The sequence below is a fragment of the Hemiscyllium ocellatum genome, chromosome 10 (assembly GCF_020745735.1).
Source record: "Hemiscyllium ocellatum isolate sHemOce1 chromosome 10, sHemOce1.pat.X.cur, whole genome shotgun sequence".
In the NCBI taxonomy this organism is placed as follows: domain Eukaryota; kingdom Metazoa; phylum Chordata; class Chondrichthyes; order Orectolobiformes; family Hemiscylliidae; genus Hemiscyllium; species Hemiscyllium ocellatum.
The window spans coordinates 1,573,435-1,600,604 of record NC_083410.1 but is presented as its reverse complement, the minus strand read 5'-3'; the positions used below and the strand labels follow the sequence as shown (position 1 = coordinate 1,600,604).

The 27,170-nt window shown below is 43.5% G+C and overlaps 1 protein-coding gene across 6 annotated transcripts in view; it reads left to right on the top strand.

Annotated features, from left to right (window-relative positions):
* LOC132819292 (protein EFR3 homolog B-like) overlaps positions 1–27,170 on the top strand; it is a 178,537-nt gene that overhangs the window by 57,717 nt on the left and 93,650 nt on the right. For 5 of the 6 annotated variants that reach the window (XM_060830722.1, XM_060830724.1, XM_060830726.1 and 2 more), the window contains exons 8-11: positions 4,087–4,248; positions 14,214–14,325; positions 25,580–25,631; positions 26,165–26,337. In XM_060830722.1, coding sequence (XP_060686705.1) covers positions 4,087–4,248; positions 14,214–14,325; positions 25,580–25,631; positions 26,165–26,337 — 499 coding nt within the window. Of the gene's footprint in view, positions 1–4,086; positions 4,249–14,213; positions 14,326–18,818; positions 18,833–25,579; positions 25,632–26,164; positions 26,338–27,170 lie in introns of all 6 variants that reach the window. The other variant, XM_060830728.1, reaches the window with a different exon arrangement.

Sequence of the window (27,170 nt, the reverse complement as noted above, 5' to 3'; positions counted from 1 at the left end):
CTGCTTTCTTCCTCTTGATGAGAAGTTCCTCTTCTCACCACCCAAGGCTCCTTCACCTTACCATTCCTTGCCTATCTCAGTGGGATAAAGTTATCCAACACTCGCAACAAGTGCTCCTTAAACACCCTCCACATTTCTGTTGTGCATTTCCCATAGAACAATTGTTCCTAATTTATACTCCTGTCAAATATCAATATAATTTCCCCTCTCCCAATTAAATACCTTCCTATATTGTCTCCACAGATGCTGCAAGATGATGCATCTTAATATTGTTGTAATGGCCATGTTAAAATTTAAGAGAGTAGTTACAGACCTGCATTTCTAAATCTCAAGCTGAATGTAATGTCTGTCATATCATGGTCACTCTTGTCCAGAGAATCCTGCCGTATGTGGTCTTCAATAACTTCTGTCTCTTACACATTACTAGGTCCAAAATAACCAATTTCCTAATCGTTTCCAGACATTTGTTTCAGAAAGTTGAATCAAATGCACTCTATGAGCTTGTCCGATAGACTACCTTTACCAATTTGATTTGTTCAATCAGTGTGAATATTTCAATTACCCTTGATTCGTTTGTTACCTTCCTTGCAAGTCTCCCATTATTTCTTCCATTGTACTTTGTTCTCCAGTGTAGTTGTTGTTCAGGGACCAATAAGTTATTCTCACCAATACCTTCTTTCTCACATTGCCAGCATATGGGACAATGCTTGCGTATTCCAATGTTTGAATAGTAACTTGGTACAGAGCTTGAGTATAGCTTCTCGGGGTTATCCCTATTCCCTTTTTTGAACAGGGGCCCAACATTCGCCACTCCGCCACTCTCCAGTCCCCTGGTACCACCCCCGTTGACAGTGAAGACGAAAAGATCATTGCCAACTGCTCTGCAATTTCCTCTCTTGCTTCCCACATAATCCTAGGATATATCCCGTCAGGCCCGGGGGACTTGTCTATCCTCCAGTTTTTCAAAATGCCCAACACATCTTCCTTCCTAACAAGTATCTCCTCTAGCTTACCAGTCCATTTCATACTCTCCTCTTAAACAATTCGGTCCCTCTTATTTGTAAATACTGAAGAAAAGTACTCGTTCAAGACCTCTCAATACACTCTCTGACTCAATACACAATCTCCCACTACTGTCCTTGATTGGACCTACCCTCGTTCCCGTCATTCTCATGTTTCTCACATAAGCATAAAAGGCCTTGGGGTTATCCTTGATCCTACCCGCCAAAGATTTTTCATGCCCTCTCTTAGTTCTCCTAATCCCTTTCTTCAGCTCCCTCCTGGCTATCCTGTATCCCTCCAACGCTCTGTCTGAACCTTGTTTACTCATCCTTATGTAAGCCTCCTTCTTCCTCTTGACTAGACATTCAACCTCCCTCGTCAACCAAGGTTCCCTCACACGACCATCTCTTTCCTGCCTGACAGGTACATACATATTAATGAACACTTGACATTCGTGGGCGGCACGGTGGCACAGTGGTTAGCAGTGCTGCCTCACAGCGCCAGAGACCCGGGTTCAATTCCCAACTCAGGCGACTGACTGTGTGGAGTTTGCACATTCTCCCTGTGTCTGCGTGGGTTTCCTCCGGGTGCTCCGGTTTCCTCCCACAGTCCAAAAATATGCAGGTTAGGTGAATTGGCCATGCTAAATTGCCCGTAGTGTTAGGTGAAGGGGTAAAGGTAGGGGTATGGATGGGTTGCGCTTCGGCGGGTTGGTGTGGTCTTGTTGGGCCGAAGGGCCTGTTTCCACACGGTAAGTAATCTAATCTAAAAAAAAAGTCATATCTGTTCCTTGAAAAAGTTCCACATTTCAACGACATCCTTCCCTGACAGCGGATGCTCCCAATTTATGCTCCTCAGATTCTATCTTGCAGCATCGTATTTACCCTTCACCCAATTTACTGTAAAACCTACCCTGTTGCACGTACCCATCTCTCTCCATAACCAAGGTGAAAGTCACAGAATTGTGGTCACCATCACCAAAATGCTCACCCACTAACAAGCCCATCACTTGTCCCGGTTCGTTACCGAGTACAAAATCCAATATGGCCTCCCCTCTGGTCGGACAATCTACATACTGAGTTAGAAAAGCTTCCTGGACACAGTGCACAAACACTGCCCCGTCCAATCTACTTGATCTAAAGAGCTTCCAATCAATATTTGAGAAGTTGAAATCGTCCAGAACTACTACCCTGTGGCTTCTCCACCTTTCCAAAATCTGTTTCCTAATCTGTTTCTCCACATCTCTGCTGCTATTGAGGGGCCTATAGAAAACACCCAACAACGTGACTGCTCCTTTCCTATTTCTGACTTCAGCCCATACTACCTCCAAAGGCAGATCCCCCTCAAACTGCCTTTCAGCAGCCATTATACCATTTCTAATTAGCAACGCCACCCACCCTCCCTAATCTTACTGAAACATCTGTAATCAGGAACCTCCAACAACCATTCCTGTCCCTCTTCTATCCACGTTTCCGTGATTGCCACAACATCGTAGTCCCAGGTACCGATCCACGCCTTAAGTTCACCCACCTTATTTCTGATACTCCCTGCATTGAAGTATACACACTTGAGCCCATCTCTGTGTCCGCAAGTATTCCCTGTCAGTGCTACCTTCTCCACAGCCTCCCTACATTCTTGGACATCCTGAAAAACAGCTAACCTACTTGCTGGACTATGTCCAGATCCCATCCCCCTGCCAAATTAGTTTAAAACCCCCCAATGAGTGCGAGCAACCCTACCTCCCAGGATATTGGTGCCCTTCTGGTTCAGGTGCAACCCGTCCTGCTTGTACAGGTCCCACCTTCCCCAGAATGCAGTCCAATTGTCCAAATACCTGAAGCCCTTCCTTCCACACCATCCTTGCAGCCACGTGTTCAACTGCACTCTCTCCCTATTCCTTGCCTCACTGTCACGTGGCACCGGCAACAACCCAGAGATGACGACTCTGTCTGTCCTAGCTTTTAGCTTCCAGCCTAACTCCCTGAGCTCTTGAATGACCTCCCCACCCCTCTTCCTACCTGTGTCGTTGGTGCCAATGTGCACCATGACTTCTGGCTGCACACCCTCGCCCTTAAGGATTCTGAAGACACAGTCCGAGACATCTCGGACCCTGGCACCCGGGAGGCAACAAACCATCTGAGAGTCTCGCCCATGTCCACAGAATCGCCTGTCTGTCCCTCTAACTGTAGAGTCTCCTATAACTAGCGCTCTCCTCCTCTCCCCCTTCCCCTTCTGGGCCTCAGAGCCAGACCTCGTGCCAGAGACCCGGTCACTGCAGCTTACCCCTGCTAGGCCGTACCCTCCAACAGTATCCAAAGCAGTATACTTATTGTTGAGGGGAATGACCACAGGGGATCCCTGCACTGCCTGCTTCCTCCCCTTCCCACCTCTAACTGTTACCCAGCTACCTCTGTTCTCTGGCGTAACTATGTCCCTGTAGCTTCCTTGAACCACTGCATTTTTTAGGCTACTTTTTGTCAGTAAATTGGCAATCACAATTCAAGCATTGCAGATAGTAATAAATCTCTTGACTTGAAACTTGAAATGTTACCAGAGGCATTTGTGGGTTGGGGGAAACTCAAACCCTTGAAGCTCAAATCTGAAGGGAGTTGGTTAAGGATATGCCTGAAATGAACTCTGCTTAGAATTATCTGGTTGCCACAGAAAAAGGAATATGCAGATCGTTATTGAGATTAACTGTAATAGATAAGGAAAAAATTAATGCCAGGGATACATCCTGAATGCAATTGCATTCTCTGGGATGATAGACGTACTGTCAACAAACAATCACTCTATCCAGCTGCTTATTGATTTTGGGTGCAATGTTGATCATGTTAACTGTTTAGCTTTTCCCTCATACACAAAGCTGCTCATGTCTGTGAAGAGGACAATCCAACTTCCATGGAAACTTTCAGTGATATGGCTGACTTAGCTGGAAACATATAATCTGAATAACATGATCATACAAAAGGCACTCCATGCTGCTAAACCTTTGATCATGTCCTGCAGTATCACTGATCCTTTATCAAGGTACTGTCCCTCAGATTATAGAGCATTCAATTACTGTATTACCTCCTTTCACAGGGCCCACCGTGTTGGAGGTGTTCAACACACTGCTGCGACATCTTCGCCTCAGCATTGACTATGAACTCACTGGCAAGTATGATTCAACCACCAATGTCAGTAACCAGATCATTAAAGAGCACGAGGAAAGGATTTTTCAGGAAGCTGTTATCAAGACCATTGGTAAGTGGACAACATCCCCTTGCTTTAACCTACTTAGCCTCTTATTCAGTCGCAGCAATTATACTTTCTGCATATCCCGATTGAACATGAGAAGGGGAACATGACGCTGTTAAGTACAATTATTTCCTAAGAATTCCTAGCTTCCTAGAGTGGGATGTAGACAAGTTTGTAAGGTTTATCAATGCAATCTGTGCTAAATTGGGTGGTTAACTCAATTGGCCAGAAGGCTGCTTTGTGATGCAGAGTAATGCCAATAGCGTGGGTTCAATTCCTGCACTGAGGTTACCATGAAGGACTCTAATTGTGCCCTTACCTGGGACATGGTGACCCTCAGGAGTTGATTGTGAGAAAAACCCAATGGCAACTTTACTTAGAACTGTGCAGCACAGGAATTGGCCCTTCAGCCTATAAGTTTGTGCTGAACATGACGCCAAATGAAAGTAATCCCTTCTGCCTACTCTCCGTCCATATTACTCCATTCCTAGCGTTTTCATGTGCTTATCTAAAAGTCCCTGAAATGCCCTTCCTGTATCTGCCTCCACAAAAACACTGGAAATACGTTCCAGACTCCTATCACTCTTATGTAAAAAAACCTGCCCCTCATGTCTCCTTTAAACTTTACCTCTCTTACCTTAAATACATGTTCCCTAGTGTGAGACATTTCAACTCTGGCGAGAAAATTCTGACTGTCAGCCCTACCTATTGCATCTCATAATTTTATGAACTGCCATCAAATCTCCCCTAAGCCCCTGCCACTCAAGAGAAAACATCCTGCAGTTTTCTGGCCTTTCCTTAAAGTTCATACCCTTTAATCCAGGTAGCATCCTGGTAAACATCTTCTGCACTCTCTCAAAAGCTTCCACGTTCCTCCTGTAATGTGGTGACCAGAATTGAACACACTACTCTAACTGTGGCCTAACCAAAGTCTTATAAAGCTATAACGGGACATCCTGATCTTGTACTCAATTCCCTGATCAATGAAAGTAAGCATATCATATGCATTTTTTACCGACCTAACTACTTGCTGTAGACTTGAACCCCAAAGTCCTTCTGTACATCATTGCTGTTCAGAGTCCTGTAGACTTTTGCTTAACATTTGATCTGCCAAAGTGCAGTACCTCACACTTATCCAAATTAAACTCCATCTTCCATTTCTCTGCAGCACAGTGGCTCAGTGGTTAGTCCTGCTGCCTCACAGCATCAGAGACCTGGGTTTGATTCCTGCCTTGGGTGACTGTCTGTGTGGAGTTTGCACATTATCCTCGTTCTGCATGGGTTTGCTCTAGTTTCCTCCTACAATCCAAAAATGTGCAGGTCAGATGAATTGGCCATGCTAAATTGCCCATAGTGTTAGATGCATTAGTCAGAGGTAAATATAGGGTAGAGGAATGAATCTGGTTGGGTTACTCTTTGGAGGGTTGGTGTGGACTTGTTGGGCCAAAGGACCTGTTTCCATACTGTAGGAAATCTAATATCTGCAACTCCATCCTTTGACAACCTTCTACACCATCCACAACTCCACCGATTTTGATTTCGTCTTCAAACTTACTAATTCACCCTTCTATATTTTCATATAAGTCATTTATATAACAACTGCGATCCCAATATGGATCCCTGCGGAATGTCACCAGGCACAGACTTCCAACCTTAAAACCACCCTCCCACCTCTACCCTGTGTCTTCTTTGAGCAAGCCAATTCTGAATCCACATGGCCAAGTCACTGTGGATCCCTTGTATCTTAATCTTCTGAATGAGCCTACCATGAGGGACCTTATGGAAAGCCTTACTAAGATCCATGTAGACAACATCCACTGCTCTACCCTCATCAATCACCTTGGTCAACTCATTGAAAAATTCAATCAAATTAGTAAGACATGACATCCCCTGTACAAAGCCATGCTGACTGTCCCCAGTTAGACTATGGTATTCCAAGTGTGTGTAAATCCTATCCCTAAGAATTCTTTCCAATTTACTTTTTATATGTGTGAAATATTTTCTCTTTCATGCAGTTATATTGGCAGCTATCTGACCCATTGGCCAGTCCAACTCCAGCACCTTCAGCTGTTTTAACAATTTCCTTACCGCTGTCATAAGACCAGAAATAGGAAGTTTGTTGATGAAAATCTCCCTGTTACTGAAACAATCTGAGTCTAAATGGAGGCAGACTCAGACATGATTAAGCTGAAACGTTATATGGCACTCAAGTGCCAGGCAATGACCTTCTTCAATAGGAGAGAATATAACCATCTGCCCTTGATGTTCAGTGGTATTTCCATTGCTGAATCTCCCACTGCCAACATGCTGGGTGTCACCAGAGTGTGAACCGGACCAACCTCGAAAATACAGTAGCTACAAGACTATGATAGAGTCTGAGAACTCTTCAACAAGTAAGTTGCCTCCTATTTCCCCAAAGCCTTCCTACCTTCTATAAAAAGGCACAGATCAGGAGCGATCAAATATTATTTATTGCCTGGATGAGTGCAGCTCTGCCAACATCCAAGAAGAGTGACAACATTCAGCTCACTTGATAGGCACCCTATGCACCACCTTCAACGTTCTCTCTGTCCTCTACCGTGGCAGAAGTGTGTACTACCAACAAGATGAGATCATAATAAAACCACAAGAAAGAGGAACAGGATTAGGCCTGCTCTGCCCGTTAGGACATTCCTCACATCGGTTTTCCTGTGTTCTCCCTTAACCTTTCATTCCCTTTAATCCTTCATCAAGATTCTATCTCTCTCAGCCTTAAGAATATGCTAGAACTCTGCCCCCACAGCTGTCTGTGGCAAGGAGTTCCAAAGACTCAAACCCTTTGTGAGAAGAAATTCTCCTTCATCTCATTTAAAATTGATACCCCTTTATTCTGATACTATGCCCTCTGGTCCTAGACATTTCCTTCAACATTTAACCTGTCAAGCATCTTAAGAATTCTATATATTTCAATGAGGTCACCTCTCATTCTTCTAAACTCAATTAGTTGAGTCCCAACCTGTTTAGCCTTTGCTCATAAGACATACCAGTGATCATCCAAGTGAACCTCCTCTGAACTGCCTCCAATGAATTGCTCACAGTACTCCAGATGTGGTCTCACTAGGTCTTGGTATAGTTGCAATAAGACCTACCTATTCTGATACTCCAACTCCTTTGAAATGAGGGCCAACATTCAATTCATTTTCCTGTGCTAGCTTTCTGTGTTTTGTGCACAATTGCGTCCAAATCCCTTCATATTCCAGTTTTCTGAAGTTTTTCTCCATTTACACTACATTATTCTTTCGTTTTCCCTTCCAAAATTATTTACCCACTTTTTGCTCATTTACACTTACTTGTTTGGCAGAAATTTTCCAAAACTCCTTGAACACAGAATTATTCCCAGGGGACTGAATAATTGTAAATGTAATGCTGTTGCTTAAGAAAGGGCCAAAGGATAACCGAGGAAACTTATAACAGACTTATCGCCTTGACATCAATATTGGGAAAACCGATGGAGGCCATTATACAGAATAAGATAAATATACACTCAGAGAAAATTAGTTAATAATAGACAGTCCATATGGCTTTGTCAAAGACAGGTCATGTCTGACAAACTTATTTGTGTTCTTTGACAAGGTGATGGAGGAAATGGAGAAGGGTAGTGCTGTGGATGTTGTGTATTTGAACTTTCAGAAAGCTTTTTATACTATGTCACATGGCAGATTGGTTAGAAAATTTGAAATGTTTGGTATTAATGGATCCTTGGTAGGAAACAGAGCGAAGATGGGTTGAAAGTGACGATCCCCAGGGATTTTTGTTGGAACCGTTACTTGTTCTGATTTCTCTAAACAATTTAGAGATTGGTGTTGAGGGCAAAATCTCAAAATTTGTAGGTGATACTAAGCGAGGGAGAAGAGTGACTTGTGAGGAAGATGCTGAGTGATTTCAGAGCGACAATGACAAGTTGGTCAAATGGGCAGACACCTGGCAGATGAATGAAGAGAAATGTAAGGTAATGCTTTTTGGGAGAAGAAACGTGGAGAGATAATCCAGGCTCAACTTGTGGGGAGTACAGAAGCAAAAGGACATCAGAGTTCAAGTGCATAATCCTCTGAAGGTGACCAGGCAAGTTGAAGCAGTTGTTAAGAAGACTTATAGAATCCTTGGATTTGTAAATAGAGGCATAGTGTACAAAAGCAAGCAAGTGATGCCACACCTTTGCAATGATTGGTCAGATCACATTTGGAGTGTTGTGTTCAGTCATGGGCATATTATTTTCAGGAAAGATGTTAAAGCCCTGGAGAGGATACAAGGATATTTACTAGAATTATACAAATATTGAGAGGTTTTAAATTCAAGGAAACATTAGAGAGTTTGAGCTCGTTCTGCTTTTCGCAGGAAAGATTAAGAAGTGACGTTACTAAGGCGTTCAAAATTATGAACAATCTTGACAGAGTAAAGAAGGATATTCAGTTTCCATGAACTGACAGGTCAGTAACTAGGGGTCACAATTTCAAGATTGTCAGTAAGAGAGCTATGAATGAGATGAAGATAAACTTCATTACTCAGAAAGTTGTTAGAATTTGGAGTGCCTTGCCTGAGAGAGTAATGGAAATGGTTTCCATTGGACTTTTCTGAAAACGGCTGGATGAATATTTTGAAAATGTTTTGTTCAGAGGGCTATGGAGATGGGGTGAAGAATGGAACTAGTTGGGCAGCTCTTTTGAGAGTCAGTACAGATACAATGGGTCAGATAGCTTCTTTTCTTCTGTAAAATTGTATGATTCTATGATTCTACCTAACCTATCAATGTCACTCTGTATACTGTTGTATCCCTTCCACATCCTGCCTCTCCACCTACTTTTGTGTTGTCTGCAAATTTGGCTTCAATACATTCAACTTCTTCCTCCAAGTTATTGCAGGAAGAAGATTCCTTAGGTAGCACTTTCCAAACTCATAATCGCTATGATATGAAGGTCAAGGGCAGCAGATATATGAGAACAAACTACCTGCACACTCCCCACCGAGCAACTCATCTTTCTGACTTGCAAGTATATCACTGTTCCTTCACTGCCACTGGGTCAATATCCTGGAACTCCCTTCCTAAAAGTACTAAAAGTACACTCCATCAATATCACTACCGTGTTGTCCAGGATAATTAGGGATGGATAGTAAATGCTCATACAGCCTACAACACCCACATCCAAATCAGATCCCTGAATGAAACCTGGCCTACCGGGCTCTCATTTAGTTTCTTTTAACTGTGAAGGTCAGTTACAGAACTTATTCATAATAGTCTGTCATCGTACTTTTAATACAAGAAAAATTATTAAACAAGAAAGAACTGGTTACACTACATAGAATATATAACATAGAAAAGTACAGCACAGAACAGGCCGTTAGACCCACGATGTTGTGCCGAGACTTAATCCAAGTGTAAAATATAGTAACTTAACATACACACCCCTCAACTCACTGCTATCCATGTGCATGTCCAGCAGTCGCTTAAATGTCCCCAGTGACTTCGCTTCCACCACCTCAGCTGGCAACACATTCCATGCATTCACAACTCTCTGCATAAAGAACCTACCTCTGATGTCTCCTTTATACCTTCCTCCTAATATCTTCAAACTATGACTTCTTGTGCCAGTCAATTCTGCCCTGGGGAAAAGTCTCTGGCTATTGACTCTATCTATTCCACTCATTATTTTGTACACCTTGATCAAGTCTCCTCTCTTCCTCCTTCTCTCTAGAGAGAAACATCTGAGTTTATTCAACCTTTCTTCATAAGGCAAGCCCTCCAGTCCAGGCAGCATCCTGGTAAACCTTCTTTGCACCCTCTCCAAAGCCTCTGTATCTTTCCTATAGTAGGGTGATCAGAACTGCACACAATATTCCAAGTGTGGTCTTGCACAGTGTAGAACATGGAACAGAGAACTGTACACCACAGGAATGGGTCCTGTGCTTCAGAGTAAATACATCTACATAGAAAGGGAGGCAAGAGAGGAGGGGGGCGGGGAGGTGGGGGGTGGCATTTTTGCTAAGGGATAGCTGAAGGCTTCCCATTTTCCAGCCGTCCCTTTACCTGCGAACATCTGCCCCCAAACAGCTTTCGAACGTTCTCACCTAATACCATCAAAATTGGCCTTTCTCCATTTAGAACTTCAACTGTGCTGAGGGAGAATATTCCCGGAAATACACCTAGAGATGTTATTTGGGTGAAACTGAGAAATAAGGAAGGGATGATAACCTTATTGGGATTGTATTATAGACCCCCGAATAGTCAGAGGGAAATTGAGAAACAAACTTGTAAGGAGACCTCAGCTATCTGTAAGAAAAATAGGGTGGTTATGGTTGGGGATTTTAACTTTCCAAACATAGACTGGGACTGCCATAGTGTAAAGGGTTTAAATGGAGAGGAATTTGTTAAGTGTGTACAAGACAATTTTCTGATTCAGTATGTGGATGTACCTACTAGAGAAGGTGCAAAACTTGACCTACTCTTGGGAAATAAGGCAGGGCAGGTGACTGAGGTGTCAGTGGGGGAGCACTTTGGGGACAGCGACCATAATTCTGTTAGATTTAAAATAGTGATGGAAAAGGATAGACCAGATCTAAAAGTTGAAGTTCTAAATTGGAGAAAGGCCAATTTTGACAGTATTAGGCAAGAACTTTTGAAAGCTGATTGGGGGCAGATATTCGCAGGTAAAGGGACGGCTGGAAAATGGGAAGCCTTCAGAAACGAGATAACAAGAATCCAGAGAAAGTATATTCCTGTTAGGGTGAAAGGAAAGGCTGGTAGGTATAGGGAATGCTTGATGACTAAAGAAATTGAGGGTTTGGTTAAGAAAAAGAAGGAAGCATGTGTCAGGTATAGACAGGAGAGATCGGGTGAATCCTTAGAAGAGTATAAAGGAAGTAGGCGTATACTTAAGAGGGAAATCAGGAGGGCAAAAAGGGGACATGGGATAGCTTTGGCAAATAGAATTAAGGAGAATCCAAAGTGTTTTTACAAATCCATTAAGGACAAAAGGGTAGCTAGGGAGAGAGGATAGTGAAGAAGGTGTTTGGTATGCTTTCCTTTATTGGTCAGAGTATTGAGTACAGGAGTTGGAAGGTCATGTTGCGACTGTACAGGACATTGGTTAGGCCACTGTTGGAATATTGCGTGCAATTCTGGTCTCTTCCCTATTGGAAAGATGTTATGAAACTTGAAAGGGTTGAGAAAAGATTTACAAGGATGTTGCCAGGGTTGGAGGATTTGAACTATAGCGTCAGAGGCTGAGGGGTGATCTGACAGAGGTTTACAAAATTATGCGGGGCATGGATAGGGTAAATAGGCAATGTTTTCTTCTTGGGATGGGGGAGTCCAGAACTAGAGGGAATAAGTTGAGGGTGAGAGGAGAAAGAGATAGAAGAGACCTAAGGGACAACTTTTTCACGCAGAGGGTGGTACATGTATGGAATGAGCTGCCAGAGGATGTGGTGGAAGCTGGTACAGTTGCAACATTTAAGAGGTAGTTGGATGGGTATATGAATGGGAAGGGTTTTGAGGGATATGGACTGGGTTCTGGCAGGCGGGACTAGATTGGCTTGGGATATGTGGTTGGCATAGACATGTTGGACTGAAAGGTCTGTTTCCATGCTGTACATGTCTATGACTCTATGACATGAGATCAGTTTCCAGCAGGTACTTCATAGGAAGGGAATCGAAGATTTCAGGAAGAAGGCAGGACAATGGGATTGAGAAACATTACAGTTGTGATCAAATCGGGGAGCCAAATGGTCCAATCCTGCTCCTGTGTCTTATGGTTTTATGGTCAGCCTGTCTGGCACACACCCAATGACTGACGGACTTCTACATGTTTCACCTTTTTTAAACTTCGTGAAACACTTTGCATTTGTTTACTTCCAAAACCCTCATTAAAATTGAACGGACACAAACAGCTAGTAGAGATGTACAGCATGGAAACAGACCCTTTGGTCCAACCTGTCCAGATATCCCAACCCAATCTAGTTCCACCTGCCAGCACCCGGCCCATATCCCTCCAAACCCTTCCTATTCATAGACCCATCCAGATGCCTCTGTGTCTTGCTGACAGTGCTCTGTGACTTGCTGACAGTGCACTGTGTCTTGCTGACAGTGCTCTGTGACTTGCTGACAGTGCACTGTGTCTTGCTGACAGTGCTCTGTGACTTGCTGACAGTGCTCTGTGACTTGCTGACAGTGTGCTGTGTCTTGCTGACAGTGCTCTGTGACTTGCTGACAGTTGCTGTGACTTGCTGACAGTGCTCTGTGTCTTGCTGACAGTGTGCTGTGACTTGCTGACAGTGCGCTGTGTCTTGCTGACAGTGTGCTGTGACTTGCTGACAGTGCTCTGTGACTTGCTGACAGTGCGCTGTGTCTTGCTAACAGTGCACTGTGTCTTGCTGACAGTGCGCTGTGTCTTGCTGACAGTGCACTGTGACTTGCTGACAGTGCTCTGTGACTTGCTGACAGTGCACTGTGACTTGCTGACAGTGTGCTGTGACTTGCTGACAGTGCGCTGTGTCTTGCTGACAGTGCGCTGTGTCTTGCTGACAGTGCTCTGTGACTTGCTGACAGTGCGCTGTGTCTTGCTGACAGTGCACTGTGTCTTGCTGACAGTGCACTGTGACTTGCTGACAGTGCTCTGTGTCTTGCTGACAGTGCGCTGTGACTTGCTGACAGTGTGCTGTGACTTGCTGACCGTGTGCTGTGACTTGCTGACAGTGCGCTGTGACTTGCTGACAGTGCTCTGTGACTTGCTGACAGTGCGCTGTGACTTGCTGACAGTGCTCTGTGTCTTGCTGACAGTGCTCTGTGTTTTGCTGACAGTGTGCTGTGACTTGCTGACAGTGCGCTGTGACTTGCAGACAGTGCACTGTGACTTGCTGACAGTGTGCTGTGACTTGCTGACAGTGCACTGTGACTTGCTGACAGTGCTCTGTGACTTGCTGACAGTGTGCTGTGTCTTGCTGACAGTGCTCTGTGACTTGCTGACAGTTGCTGTGACTTGCTGACAGTGTGCTGTGTCTTGCTGACAGTGTGCTGTGACTTGCTGACAGTGCTCTGTGACTTGCTGACAGTGCGCTGTGTCTTGCTGACAGTGCACTGTGTCTTGCTGACAGTGCACTGTGACTTGCTGACAGTGCGCTGTGACTTGCTGACAATGCGCTGTGTCTTGCTGGCAGTGCTCTGTGTCTTGCTGACAGTGTGCTGTGACTTGCTGACAGTGTGCTGTGACTTGCTGACCGTGTGCTGTGACTTGCTGACAATGCGCTGTGTCTTGCTGGCAGTGCTCTGTGTCTTGCTGACAGTGCGCTGTGACTTGCTGACAGTGTGCTGTGACTTGCTGACAGTGCTCTGTGACTTGCTGACCGTGTGCTGTGACTTGCTGACAGTGCGCTGTGACTTGCTGGCAGTGCACTGTGACTTGCTGACAGTGCGCTGTGTCTTGCTGACAGTGTGCTGTGACTTGCTGACAGTGTGCTGTGTCTTGCTGACAGTGTGCTGTGTCTTGCTGACAGTGCACTGTGTCTTGCTGACAGTGCACTGTGACTTGCTGACAGTGCACTGTGACTTGCTGACAGTGCACTGTGACTTGCTGACAGTGTGCTGTGACTTGCTGACAATGTGCTGTGTCTTGCTGGCAGTGCTCTGTGTCTTGCTGACAGTGCGCTGTGTTTTGCTGACAGTGTGCTGTGACTTGCTGACAGTGTGCTGTGACTTGCTGACAGTGCTCTGTGACTTGCTGACAGTGTGCTGTGACTTGCTGACAGTGCTCTGTGTCTTGCTGACAGTGCTCTGTGACTTGCTGACAGTGCTCTGTGACTTGCTGATAGTGCTCTGTGACTTGCTGACAGTGCGCTGTGACTTGCGGACAGTGTGCTATGACTTGCGGACAGTGTGCTATGACTTGCGGACAGTGCGCTGTGTCTTGATGGTGCTCTCATTTCAATTTCTCTTTCTTCAGGTGCTTTTGCAAACACGTTGCCTGCCTATCAAAGATCAGAGGTGATGTTGTTTATCATGGGAAAGGTTCCACTACCTGCAGTTCATCAGGTTCTCGATGTCGGAAAGCCAGGGTGAGCATGTAATATCACAATATCTCTTTTTGATTTTACCTATAAAGAATCAAGCTACTTATATTCCAAAAAAACCAAAGTAACATTGTGCCTGAACATACTCTTACGCACAGCATTAAAATCACAAGTATCAAAAACATATAAATCCCATTTCAGTTGTGCAGATCTTTGCATGAAGGTTTTTCAGAATGCTGTTCAAGGACATTATGGTTGTGATGTTTCTTGGACCGTGTTTTATTTGCTGTTGGGCCTCTCAGAGTGGTATTGCTTTGACCTGACGTCTGTTGTATTAGGCTAATATGGCATTTGTTGTTTGGATTCTCATAATCTTGGCGCTGGGCATATGCTGATGACTTCTACTGGATTCGAAGTACTATCAATCTGCTGTTGAACTTGATCTTTCTGACTAACGTTCAGATTGTTCTCTTCTTTACCTACATGTCAGTCATGTGACTCTTTCATATTCCTCTGTCAATCTAGCAATACATCATAACAAGTAATGTCTGAGGAGGTTTGCCCACATTTTCTGTGATGAAATGCACATGTTCAGAATGGGGGTACATATTTGGTTCAAATGATTTAACTCCTTTGTTGCTGATGATCTGTGTTGTAGCGTTGGATGATCTTTTTCCAGTTAAGCACAGGATTTCCAATGGTGTTCTTTGTGGTCTGTGGTCTTCATCATTCTTGTGAAGATACATGGATGTTGATTAAAGACAAGTCCTTGCATGCTTGTAGGGCCAAATACTCCGCTGTGATATCCACAATACAAATACTTGGTATGACCAAGATGAGTTTCTGGGTTGACCCTCGATTCCAGTTGTTGTGCCTGCACCACAGTGTGTTTAAATTCTTATATTCAGCAAAAGAACTGCGAGTCGACTCTTAATAACATTACACAATAATTCTCATTTATTTGATACAATTAATGTTAGAACAATAAAGTATACTATAAACTAACGATAAACACTGCAAGCTATCTTATGCCTTAACTTTGTGTGATCATATACCACCAGGCTAGAACTTGTGGTGATGTCATCTGGTCTTCTCCTAAGGGTCTCAGGGGTGTCTTCTCTTTCAGGGTTATTCTCGATTTACCACACTCCAGTTTCCACTCGAGTAACTACTCCTGAGGGTGGTGTTGCAGCGATTCTTATACTCCAAAGTCTTCATGCCGTTTTGTGAAGATCTTGAGTATCTTCCAAAGGATCAATCAGATTCGATCACCCTGATAAATTGGACCCAACCAGGTGTTAGCATCTTGATGGCAGGGTGGTCTTTAAGTGTCCATTACTCGAGGTGCTGGCTGAATGTAGCCTCCTGTAAGTAAGAATGTGAGACACCTCCATGCCTGGTACACACCTCAATGTTTCTGATTGTCTCGCGGGTGACATTCCATTGACCCATTTGGGTGTGTATTGTAGGGTCTGCAGCTACCAGGTTTGTTTGCAAACTGTCTATGGGCAGCTGCAGCCTGTCTGGATTCTACAGCATGTTGATTGCCACAGTCTCTTTAGTCAAGGCTGGCTTCATTTCCCAGCATCCTTTAGTCCTTGTCCACTTTATCAAGTTCATCATAAATTTGTCATTTTGAGCAGCCTATCCAGCCAATCATGGGATTCCCTCAGTGCAGAAAGGCCATTCAGCCCACTGATTCTGCATTGAGCCTGCAAAGAGTAATCCACTCAGACCCATCAAGGTTCCTTAGGCAGCACCTTCCAAACTCATGAATACAACCAACTGGAAGGACAAGGACAGCAAATATGAGGGAACAACTCACCAGCATATTGCCCTCCAAGCCACTTACCTTTCTGACTTGGAAATATTTCACTGTTGTTGCACCAAAATCCTGGAATTCCTTCCCTAAGGACATTGTGGGTGAACCTACAGCATGTGGACTGCAACAATTTAAGAAGGCAGCTCACCACCACCTTCTCAAGGGCAACTAGGGACAGGCAACAAATGCTGGTTAGCCAGCAATGCCCACATCTCACAAATGAATGAAAAAGGTCATGAAATCACAGCTCATTGTGTTGTGGGAGCATTGTGAATTCATCAGGAGATCCTCTGCCTTCCAATTGAGTTTTGGATTTGTTGAGGTCGTTTTGAAAATGATTTATGATTTTTAGTACTATTTAGAAATCTTGACAGACTCTCAACTTTCGTCCAGATCTTTTAGGATTAATTCAGCATGGAGCTGCAAATTGTTTAGCAGCCACTGCCCTGGCTGGACATAGATTATCACTTGTTTGCTCCAGTGGCACTGCTGAGCATGATATGTTTTCCCTGGTTTAGTCCTAAGCTGCACCAACAAAACTGATTTTGTGGTTGCAAACTGCAAAAATGAAGGAACCACAATAAAGAGCCTTTTATTTACAAAGTTAAAAATCACACAACACCAGGTTATAGTCCAACAGGTTTATTTGGAAGCATTAGCTTTCAGAGCGCTGCTCCTTCATCAGGTGGTTGTGGAATATATTATTGTGGAGTATATATAAGTTCTTATTATCTACAACCATCTGATGAAGGAACCATCCAGCAACACATTTTCAACTCTGATCTCCAGCATCTGCAGACCTCACTTTTTACTGAAACATTGGTGAGGCCAATTTTAAAATACTGCATAAAATTCTGGTCACCCTGCTGTAGGAAGAATGTTGCTCAACTAGAAAGATGCAGAAAAATATTACAAGGTTGTTGCTGGGCCTGTAGGGTTTGCGTTACAAGGAGAGTCTGGATAGCCTGATCTTTTCTCCCTCGAGCAACGGAGGCTGGGGGTGACCTATTAGAGGTTTATTAATTCATGAGGGGCATAGATGAATGGCCATGGTCTTTTTCCTAGGGTAGGAGAGTCCAAAGATAGAGGGCGTAGGTCTTAGGTGAGATGGAAAAGATTTAAAAGGACCAGTGGGGCAACTTTTTCACACAGAGGGTGGTGTGCTATTGGAACAAACCACCAGACAAAGTGATAGAGACAGATACACTGACAACATTTAAAAGACATTTGGACAGGTACATGGATGGGAAAGGTTTAGAGGGAGATGGGCCAAATGCAGGCAAATGGGACTATTCAGTTTAGGAAGACTGGTCAGCATGGATAAGTTGGGCTGAAGGTCCTGTTTCTATGCTATATGACTCTGACTCATTCCATACAATTTTGATCCCATTCTTAAGGAAGGGTGCAGTTGCATTGGAGAAAGTTCAGAGAAAGTTTGCGAGATTAATTCCAGAGTTGAAAAGATTGTCTTAAGTGAAGAGATGAAGCAGTTTAGGTCTGTACTCACTAGAGTTTAGAACAATGAGTGGGCATTTAATTAAATAAGATGCTAAAGTGGATTGACAAAGTAGGCATGGAGCAAATGCTTTCCTTGTGGGGCAGTCTAGAACCAGGTTTATAGTTTTATTTAAGGGATGGGAGATTTAAAACAGAAATGATGGGTTTTTCTCCAAGCATTATGAATCTGTGGAATTCACTGCACCAGAGCGCGATGGATGCCAGGAAATCGAATAAATTTAACACGAAGATAGAAAGATTTTTAATTAGTAATAGGTTACAGTTATTGGAACAAGATGGGAAAGTGGAGTTGAGATCAGCCTTGAATATATTAAATGGCAGATGAGTCTCAAAGTCTGAAATGTCCACAGGCAGTACTGAGGGAGAATTACGCTGTCAAGGGAGCAACACTGGTGGAGTGCTATACTATCAGATGTTCATGACTGAGAGAGTGTCGTAACATCACAGTGGCAGTACTGAGTGAGAGCTGCTGTTCTGAAGAGGCAGTCCTACAATTTATTCAGTTAGCTTAGCTGGCTGGACAGCTGGTTTGCAATGCAGAGTGATACCAACAGTGCAGATTCACTTACCCTACATTGACTGAGTGCTGAGTTTACCACTAATGAACTGCCTTCTCAGGTTCACCCCTTGTCAGAGACATGGTGACCCTCAAGTTTAAATCACTACCAGTTGTCTCTGTCTAATGAGAGAGCAGCCCTCTGGTTCTCTGGAGCAATATCTTTACTGAGGAAGAACTGCTCTGCCAGAAGAAGTACTGAGGAAGACCTGCCAGGTTGGAGGAGCAGTATTGTGAGAAAACTGCACTGTCAGTGGCTGGTGATGAGGGAGAACTTCACTCTTAGAGAAGTGGTACTGAGGGACAATTGCAAAGTCAGAATGAAGGAAATGAGGAAGAGCTAGTTTTAGAGGGGCAGTACTGACAACAAACTGCACTATTAAAAGAACAGAACTGGGGGAGTTCTGTGCTTCATAGATGCCATTTTCAGGTGTAACCCTGTTTGCCCTCTCAAGTCAATATACAGTCCTTGGCACGTTTTATAAGAATAATGTGTGAAATATCCTGGTGTCTTGGCCAATATTTATTCCTCAACCAGCACTACTGAAGTAGGCTATCTGGCCTTTGTCATGAAACTGTTTGTGAGATACTACTGCTCCCACGTTTATTGTTTTGCTGGGGTGGGGGACTCCAGAACTAGAGGGCATAGATTCAGGGTGAGAGGGGGAAAGATGTAAAAGGGACCTAAGGGACAACTTTTTCACGCAGAGGGTGCGCATGGATGGAATGAGCTGCCAGAGGAAGTGGTGGAGGCTGGTAAAATTGCAGCATTCAGAAGGCATTTGGATGGGTATATGAATAGGAAAGGTTTAGAATGATTTGGGCCAAGAGCTGGCAAATGGAACTATATTAGATTAGGATATCTGGTCAGCATGGATGAGTTGGACCGAAGGGTCTGTTTCCGTGCTATGACTCCATGAGTGTATGTTGCCTCTTACATTACCGTAGTGAGTGCAAAAGTACACCATTGTATGTACAATGTTTTGGGGCATTCCAAGATCATGAAAGTTACTATTTTGAATGGCAATGTTTTTTCTCAGCTTTTGATCCATTGGCCTTGCCCAGCAGAGGGAGCCAAATATCTTAGGTCTGAGTTACTGTTGAGACAGAGCTTTCAGAGTCTTGTGGCAGAGAACTCCACAGGCTCACCACTCTCTAGGTCAGGACATTTCATATCTTTTCCCTACTCAATACCCTTAGTCTGTGACCCCCTGGTTCTGGATTCCCTGCTCATCAGAAATATCCTTCCTGCATTTACCCCCATCTAGTCCTGTTCGGATTTTATAGATTTCTATGAAATCCCCCTCATTTTTCTGAATTTATGTAAATAGCCCTAACCATTTCAGTCTCTCTTCATATGTCAATTTTAGAATCTACTATAAAGGATGTAATAGCAGAGCATTTATAAATACATAATACGATCAGGATGAGTCAGTATGACTTCATGGAGGGGAAATTGTGCCTGACTAGAATTGTTTGAGGAGCTAAGAAGTAGTCATTGTAATATACTTTTAGACTAGAATCCCTACAGTGTGGAAACAGGCCATCAGCACATTGAGTCCACACCAACACTTAAAACAGCGTCCCACTGAGACCTAATCCTCTACCCTCTCCCTGTAACCTTGCCTTTCTCATGGCTAATCCACCTAGTCTACACATCCCTGGACACTATGGGCAATTTAACATAGCCAATCCATCTAACCTGTACACCTTTGGACTTGGGGAGGAAGCTAGAATACCAGGCAGACATGGGGAGAATGTACAAACTCCAGACAGACAGTCACCTGAGTGGAATTGAATCTGAGGCAGTATTGCTAACCACTGTGCCAGCATGCCATCCTCAAACTTTTAATTTAATGTTGATCTCACTCTCCGTACGCCTTCTCTACAGAATAACATTGTATTCTTCATTATGTTTTATTACCCTAATGCACTTTATATGGTATGATCCGCCTTTACTGCACACCAGAACAAAAGTTGTCACTGTACCTAGCTATGTGTGATAATAATAAAGCAAAACAAAATCATATTTGGACTTTCAGATGGCGATTGATAAAGTACCACACATGAGGCTATTTAATTAAGGATAAGAACCTGTGGCTTTAAATTCCTGGGCCACATGGTCTTGTTCTGGACAAGATGGCAATTATGCAAACCTTATACATACAGGTATGAGTTTGGAGCAGGAGTTGGCCATTTGACCCCTCAAGCCTGCATTACTATTCATTAAGAGAATATCTGATTTTCTTGTATTTTGAGTTCATTGACTCATTTTGAATTTATTCCCATCTACTGCCAATAAACTTTGATTCCTTTGTCTAACAAAATTTACTTTCATCTTAAAATGTTCAATTCCCCTGCCTTTGCTGTCTTCTGAGACAGAGTATTCCAAAGTCACGCAATTCATTGAGAGAAATAAATTCTCCTTATCTCTGTCCTAAAATGAACAAAGCTTAATTTTAAAACAGTGTCCTGCAATTATGGACTTGTCACAAGTGAATTGACATTTCCATATTCGTTTTCCCAAAAACTTCCAAGGTCAAGCCTAGCAATTACGAACCAATTAGTTCAACTTAATAGTGAGAAAACATCTAGGAATAATCATTTTGCCTACAATGAATAATCATATGGTCAGATGTGGGTTAATTAAAAGCCAGCTAGCATGTATTTCTTAAGGACAAATTGTGTTTAACTAATTTTAGTTTTTTGAAGAGGTCGGTAAGGGCCATGCTGACGATGTGATATATGTGAACTTCATTCTTTGATACAGTGCCACACAAAAGACTTGTGAAGAAAGCATTAGAAATAAAAAGGACAGTAGCAATGTAGATACAAAACTGGCTGAAGGATAGGAAACAGACACTAATGGTTAAAGGAAGAAAGTTGATAGTGAAGCTCCCCCGGCAGTTGTACTGAAAACCTTGCTTTTTCCATTATATGTTCATGATCTAGATCATGTTTTTGGGGGACAATTTCAACATTTGCAGATGGTACAAAACTTGAAAGCATTGTAAACTGTGAGGAGGATAGTTTAGATCTTCAAAAGGGTAAAAATGGAATGGGCAGATAGGGAGGAGATGAAGTCTCATGGAGAAAGGTGAGGTGATACATTTTATTACAAGGAACATGGAGAGACAGTATAAAATGAAATTACTGCTCTAAAAGGTGTGCAGGAACAAAGAGACTGGGATGAAAATGTACTTGAGTCAATAAAAATGGCAGGACAGATGGAGGCAACTTCTTAAAAAGCATACAATATTCTAGATTTTATTAATAGAGGCATTACATGCAAGAGCAAAGTGCTTATTATGAACTTGTATAAGACAGCAGTTAAACCTCAGCTGGAGCATTGTGTACAGCCTGGGAGCCACAGACAACATGGAAGACATTGACAAGAATGGTTCCAAAGATGAGAAACTTCAGATATGAAGATGCATCAGAGAATTTAGTATGGTTTTCTTTGGCGAAGAAAATGCATTGAAGAGATCTGGTAGAAGTTTTAAAATCATGAGAGGTCTGGACAGACTGGGCAAGTGAACATTGTTCTCACTTGTAAAAGGATCAAGAACAAGAGGGTACAGATTACAAGTAGTTTACAAAAGAAGCAGATATGAAATTGGAAAAATACTGTTTAGGATCTGAATACACTGCTTGGTCATGTAGGCGGTCTATTATGGAGACAGGTTAAATCAAAGCATTTGAGAGGGCATGAGAGGGCATTAGCTGATTATTTGAACAGAAACAATGTTCAGGATTATGGTGAAAAGGTGGAGTAGTAGCACAAAGTCATAGAGCTCATTCAGAGAGTCAGTGTAGATACAACATGCCAAATGGCCTTCTTCTGCCATGTAAGTTCTGTGATTCTGAAATAAAGCTACCAGTCACTCGTCCATAAGCCATGTTATTACGAGGTAAGTTGTTCAACCTCTTCCATAAATCCACAGACCTACTCCATATCCAACCTATGTCAGTAAAGGTTAAGGGTAGCAAGGTAACACCACCACCTACAAGTTGCTTTCCAAGAATCTCACCACTCTGGCTTGAAAATATATAGCTGATCCTTCAGAGTTGCTGGGCCAAAATCCCTGAACTCCTTCTCTAATGCATTGTGAGTGTCCAAATAGGGTCCAAATTGACTGGAGCAGTTCATGAATGCAACTCACCACCATCTCCTCTAAGGCAGCTGGGGATGACAGAAAGTCACAGAGCAGGCCCTTTGGCCCAAACTAGTCCATGCTGACCAAAATGTCCATCCACGCTAACCCCATTTCCCTGCACTTGGCCCATATCCTTCTAAACCCTTCCTATCCATGTATTTGTCTAAATGACTTTTAAATGTTGTTAATGTGGCCGTCTCAACCACTTCTACTGGCAGCTCATTCGATATAGAACATAGAACAGTACAGCACAGAACAGGCCCTTCAGCCCACGACGTTGTGCTGACCACTGATCCTCATGTATGCACCCTCAAATTTCTGTGACCATATGCATGTCCAGTAGACCCTTAAATGTCCCCAATGACCTCGCTTCCACAACTGCTGCTGGCAACGCATTCCGTGCTCTCACAACTCTCTGTGTAAAGAACCCGCCTCTCACATCCCCTCTATACTTTTCTCTAACCAGCTTAAAACCATGACCCCTCGTGTTGGCTATTTCTGCCCTGGGAAATAGTCTCTGGCTATTCACTCTATCTATGCCTCTCATTATCTTGTATACCTCAATTAGGTCCCCTCTCCTCCTCCTTTTCTCCAATGAAAAAGGTCTGAGCTCAGTCAACCTCTCTTCATAAGATAAGCCTTCCAGTCCAGGCAGCATCCTGGTAAACCTCCTCTGAACCCTCTCTAAAGCATCCACATCTTTCCTATAATAGGGCGACCAGAACTGGATGCAGTATTCCAAGTGCAGTCTAACCAAAGTTTTATAGAGCTGCGAGTAAAAAGTGAGGTCTGCAGATGCTGGAGATCAGAGCTGAAAATGTGTTGCTGGTTAAAGCACAGCAGGTCAGGCAGCATCCAAGGAACAGGGAATTCAACGTTTCGGGCAAAAGCCCTTCCTGATGAAGGGCTTTTGCCCGAAACGTCGAATTCCCTGTTCCTTGGATGCTGCCTGACCTGCTGTGCTTTAACCAGCAACACATTTTCAGCTTTTATAGAGCTGCAACAAGATCTCACAATTCTTAAACTCAACCCCCCTGTGAATGAAAGCCAAAACACCATATGCTTTCTTAACAACCTTGTCCACTTGGGTGGCCATTTTAAGGGATCTATGTACCTGCACACCAAGATCCCTCTGTTCCTCCACACTGCCAAGAATCCTGGACTCAGCTTTCAAATGTGACCTACCAAAATGCATCACCTCGCATTTATCCAGGTTGAACTCCATCTGCCACCTCTCAGCCCATCTCTGCATCCTGTCAATGTCCTGCTGCAGCCTATAACAGCCCTCTATACTGTCAACAACACCTCCAAGTGTCGTCTGCAAACTTGCTGACCCATCCTTCAATCCCCTCATCCAAGTTATTAATAAAAATTACAAACAGTAGAGGCCCAAGGACAGAGCCCTGTGGAACACCACTCACCACTGACGTCCAGGCAGAATATTTTCCTTCTACTACTACTTGCTGTCTTCTGTTGGCCAGCCAGTTCTGTATCCAGACAGCTAAGTTCCCCTGCATCCCATTCATCCTGATCTTCTGAATGAGCCTACCATGGGGAACCTTATCAAATGCCTTGCTGAAGTCTATATACACCACATCCACAGCTCGACTCTTATCAACTTTTCTAGTCACATCCTCAAAGAACTCGATAAGGTTTGTGAGGCATGACCTGCCCCTCACAAAGCCATGACTGCATTTAATCAAGCCATGCTCTTCCAGATGATCATAAATCCTATCCCTCGGAATCCTTTCTAACACCTTGCAGACAACAGACGTGAGACTGACTGGTCTGTAATTGCCAGGGATTTCCCTATTTCCTTTCTTGAAGAGAGGAATTACATTTGCCTCTCTCCAGTCCTCAGGTACGACTCCAGTGGAGAGCGAGGATGCAAAGATCTTCGCAAGTGGCGAAGCAATTACATTTCTTGTTTCCCAAAGCAGCCGAGGACAAATCTGGTCCAGGCCTGGCGACTTGTCAATCTTAATGTTTGACAAAATTTTCAGCACATCAGCTTCCTCTATCTCCATCCATTCCAGCATGCACACCTGCTCTTCAAAGGTTTCATTCACTAGAAAGTTTGTTTCTTTCGTAAAGACAGAAGCAAAAATCTCATTTAGGACTTCCCCTGCCTCCTCAGACTCCACACACAAATTCCCTATGCTATCCCTGATCAGCCCTACTCTTTCTTTGACCATTCTCTTATTCCTCACATAAGTGTAAAATGTCTTTGTGTTCTCCCTAATCCGTTCTGCCAAGCCTTTCTAGTGCCCCTCCTGGCTCTCCTCAGACCATTTTTGAGCTCCTTCCTCGCCTGCCTGTAATCCTCTAAAGCTGAGCTTGACCCTAGCTTCCTCCACCTTATGTAAGCTACCTTTTTCCTTTTGACGAGAAGCTCCACTGCTCTCGTCATCCAGGGTTCCTTTATCTTACCCCTTCTTGCCTGTCTCAGAGGGACATATTTATTCATCACTTGCAACAGCTGTTCCTTAAACAGTCTCCACATGTCTATAGTGCCTTTACCATGGAACAATTGCTCCCAATCCATGCTTCCTAACTCATGTCTAATCGCATCATAGTTTCTTCTTCCCCAATTAAATATCCTCCCATTTTGCCTAATCCTGTCCTTCTCCATAGCTATGTAGAATGTGAGGCAGTTGTGGTCACTATCACCAAAATGCTCTCCCACCACAAGATCTGATACCTGCCCCGGCTCGTTTCCGAGCACCAAGTCTAGAATGGCCTCTCCCCTCGTCGGCCTGTCAACGTACTGAGTTAGGAAACCCTCCTGAACACACCTTACAAAAACAACTCCATTCAAATCTTCTGCTCGAAGGAGGTTCCAATCAATATTGGGAAAGTTAAAGTCACCCATTACAACAACCCTACTACGTCCACACTTTTCCAAAATCTGCCGACCTATGGTTTCTTCCATCTCCCTGCTGCTATTGGGGGGCATATTGAGATATGTGTACCAAATGCCGGCGTCTATGACAACACTGACATCCCATGAGTGAATTTATTTGAGAAGTTTAGTGGAGAGGAGTATTGCTGTGCAGAGTACACTAGTACTCCAGACATCAGCACAACCATCCCGATTGTGCGGTCAAAACAGAGTAGGAGAGAGGGTACAGTCTGATACTGGTCTGTACCAGTGTCAGCTGACTGATTATTTTGTTATTTTGTATTCATTTCAGTAAAGCAGGCCTTTGACTGAGCACTCATTTCTAATTCTGCTTCCTGTTACAGGGATAATGGAAATCGAATGATTCAGTTGATGTTGCTAAAATCCCTCCTACAGGTATGACTTTTCAAATATATTCTTACAGTGCTCCAGTGAAGATCCATTGTTAAGTCTGAAAGTGTTTCAGTTGTGCATACCCAAATCATCAGATAAAGAGTTAACTGGGTGCAATCAGCCTGACAGTTTGAGAACAGAAAAAGCAATTCGCTCAGGACTTCCAGTTCTGACAATGCAGCACTCCCTATTAAATGTTTTGCTATACCTGTCCTGGGAGTTTTTGATGAAGACAGTGTGGTGAATGCTGTACCCTGTATCTAATCCTGAGCTGTCCATGCCCTGAGAGCATTTGACAGGATTAAATACATTATGCGGTAGAAATGTATTCCAGCCTGTCATGATGAGTATTTGAACTGAATTGAATTTCTCACCAGAATAAGCAGAAATTTGGGTTTAAATCACAATTAAGAATTTAAAAGATGAGTTGTGTGAATTTAAGTTATTTTTGTGCTTATTATTGCAACTTATTCCTCTGGCCATTCTATAGTGATTTTGGTTGTAGTTTTTATTTCTAAAATTTCTTTTATTTGAAGGTGACAATTGGGTTCCAGAGCAATAACCTTTTAGCGACCCTGCCCACCTCCTTCCTGGAACCTCTTCTCTCTGCCTCATTAATGGAGGATGCTGAACTTCGCCTCCTCGTCATAGAGATCCTTCTCAGTCTGATCGACCGCCAAGGAAATAGACATAAGTTCTCTCATGTCAGGTATGCCCCAAGTGGACCATTGCACTGATAGAACAACATAGAAACAGGACATTCAGTCTTCATGTTTGTATTATCTCTCTGCAAGAACAACTCAGCCAGTGCTAGCCCTGCAAATCTCCGCTCTTCACATAATCAAATTCATTTTGAAATCCACAATCACATCTGCCACCACTGTACTCTCAGATTGTAGACTGATGATCCTAACCACTTGCTATTGGCCCATTATTCAATCAGCTTAATTCAGTGTCCCTGGTTATAGAACATAGAAATAGAACATAGAAAAATACAGTGCAGTACAGGCCCTTTGGCCCTCGATGTTGCGCCGATCCAAGTCCACCTAACCTACACTAGACCACTATCCTCCATATGCCTATCCAATGCCCATTTAAATGACCATAAAGAGGGAGAGTCCACCACTGTTACTGGCAGGGCATTCCATGAACTCACAACTCGCTGAGTAAAGAATCTACCCCTAACATCTGTCCTATACCTATCACCCCTTAATTTAAAACTATGCCGCCTCGTAATATCTGACTCCATACGTGGAGAAAGGTTCTCATGGTCAACCCTATCTAAACCCCTAATCATCTTGTACACCTCTATCAAGTCACCCCTAAACCTTCTTTTCTCCAATGAGAACAGCCCCAAGTGCCTCAGCCTTTCCTCATACGATCTTCCTACCATACCAGGCAACATCCTGGTAAACCTCCTCTGCACCTGTTCCAGTGCCTCCACATCCTTCCTATAGTATGGCGACCAAAACTGCACACAATACTACAGATGCGGCTGCACCAGAGTCTTATACAACTGCAACATGACCTCAGGACTCCGGA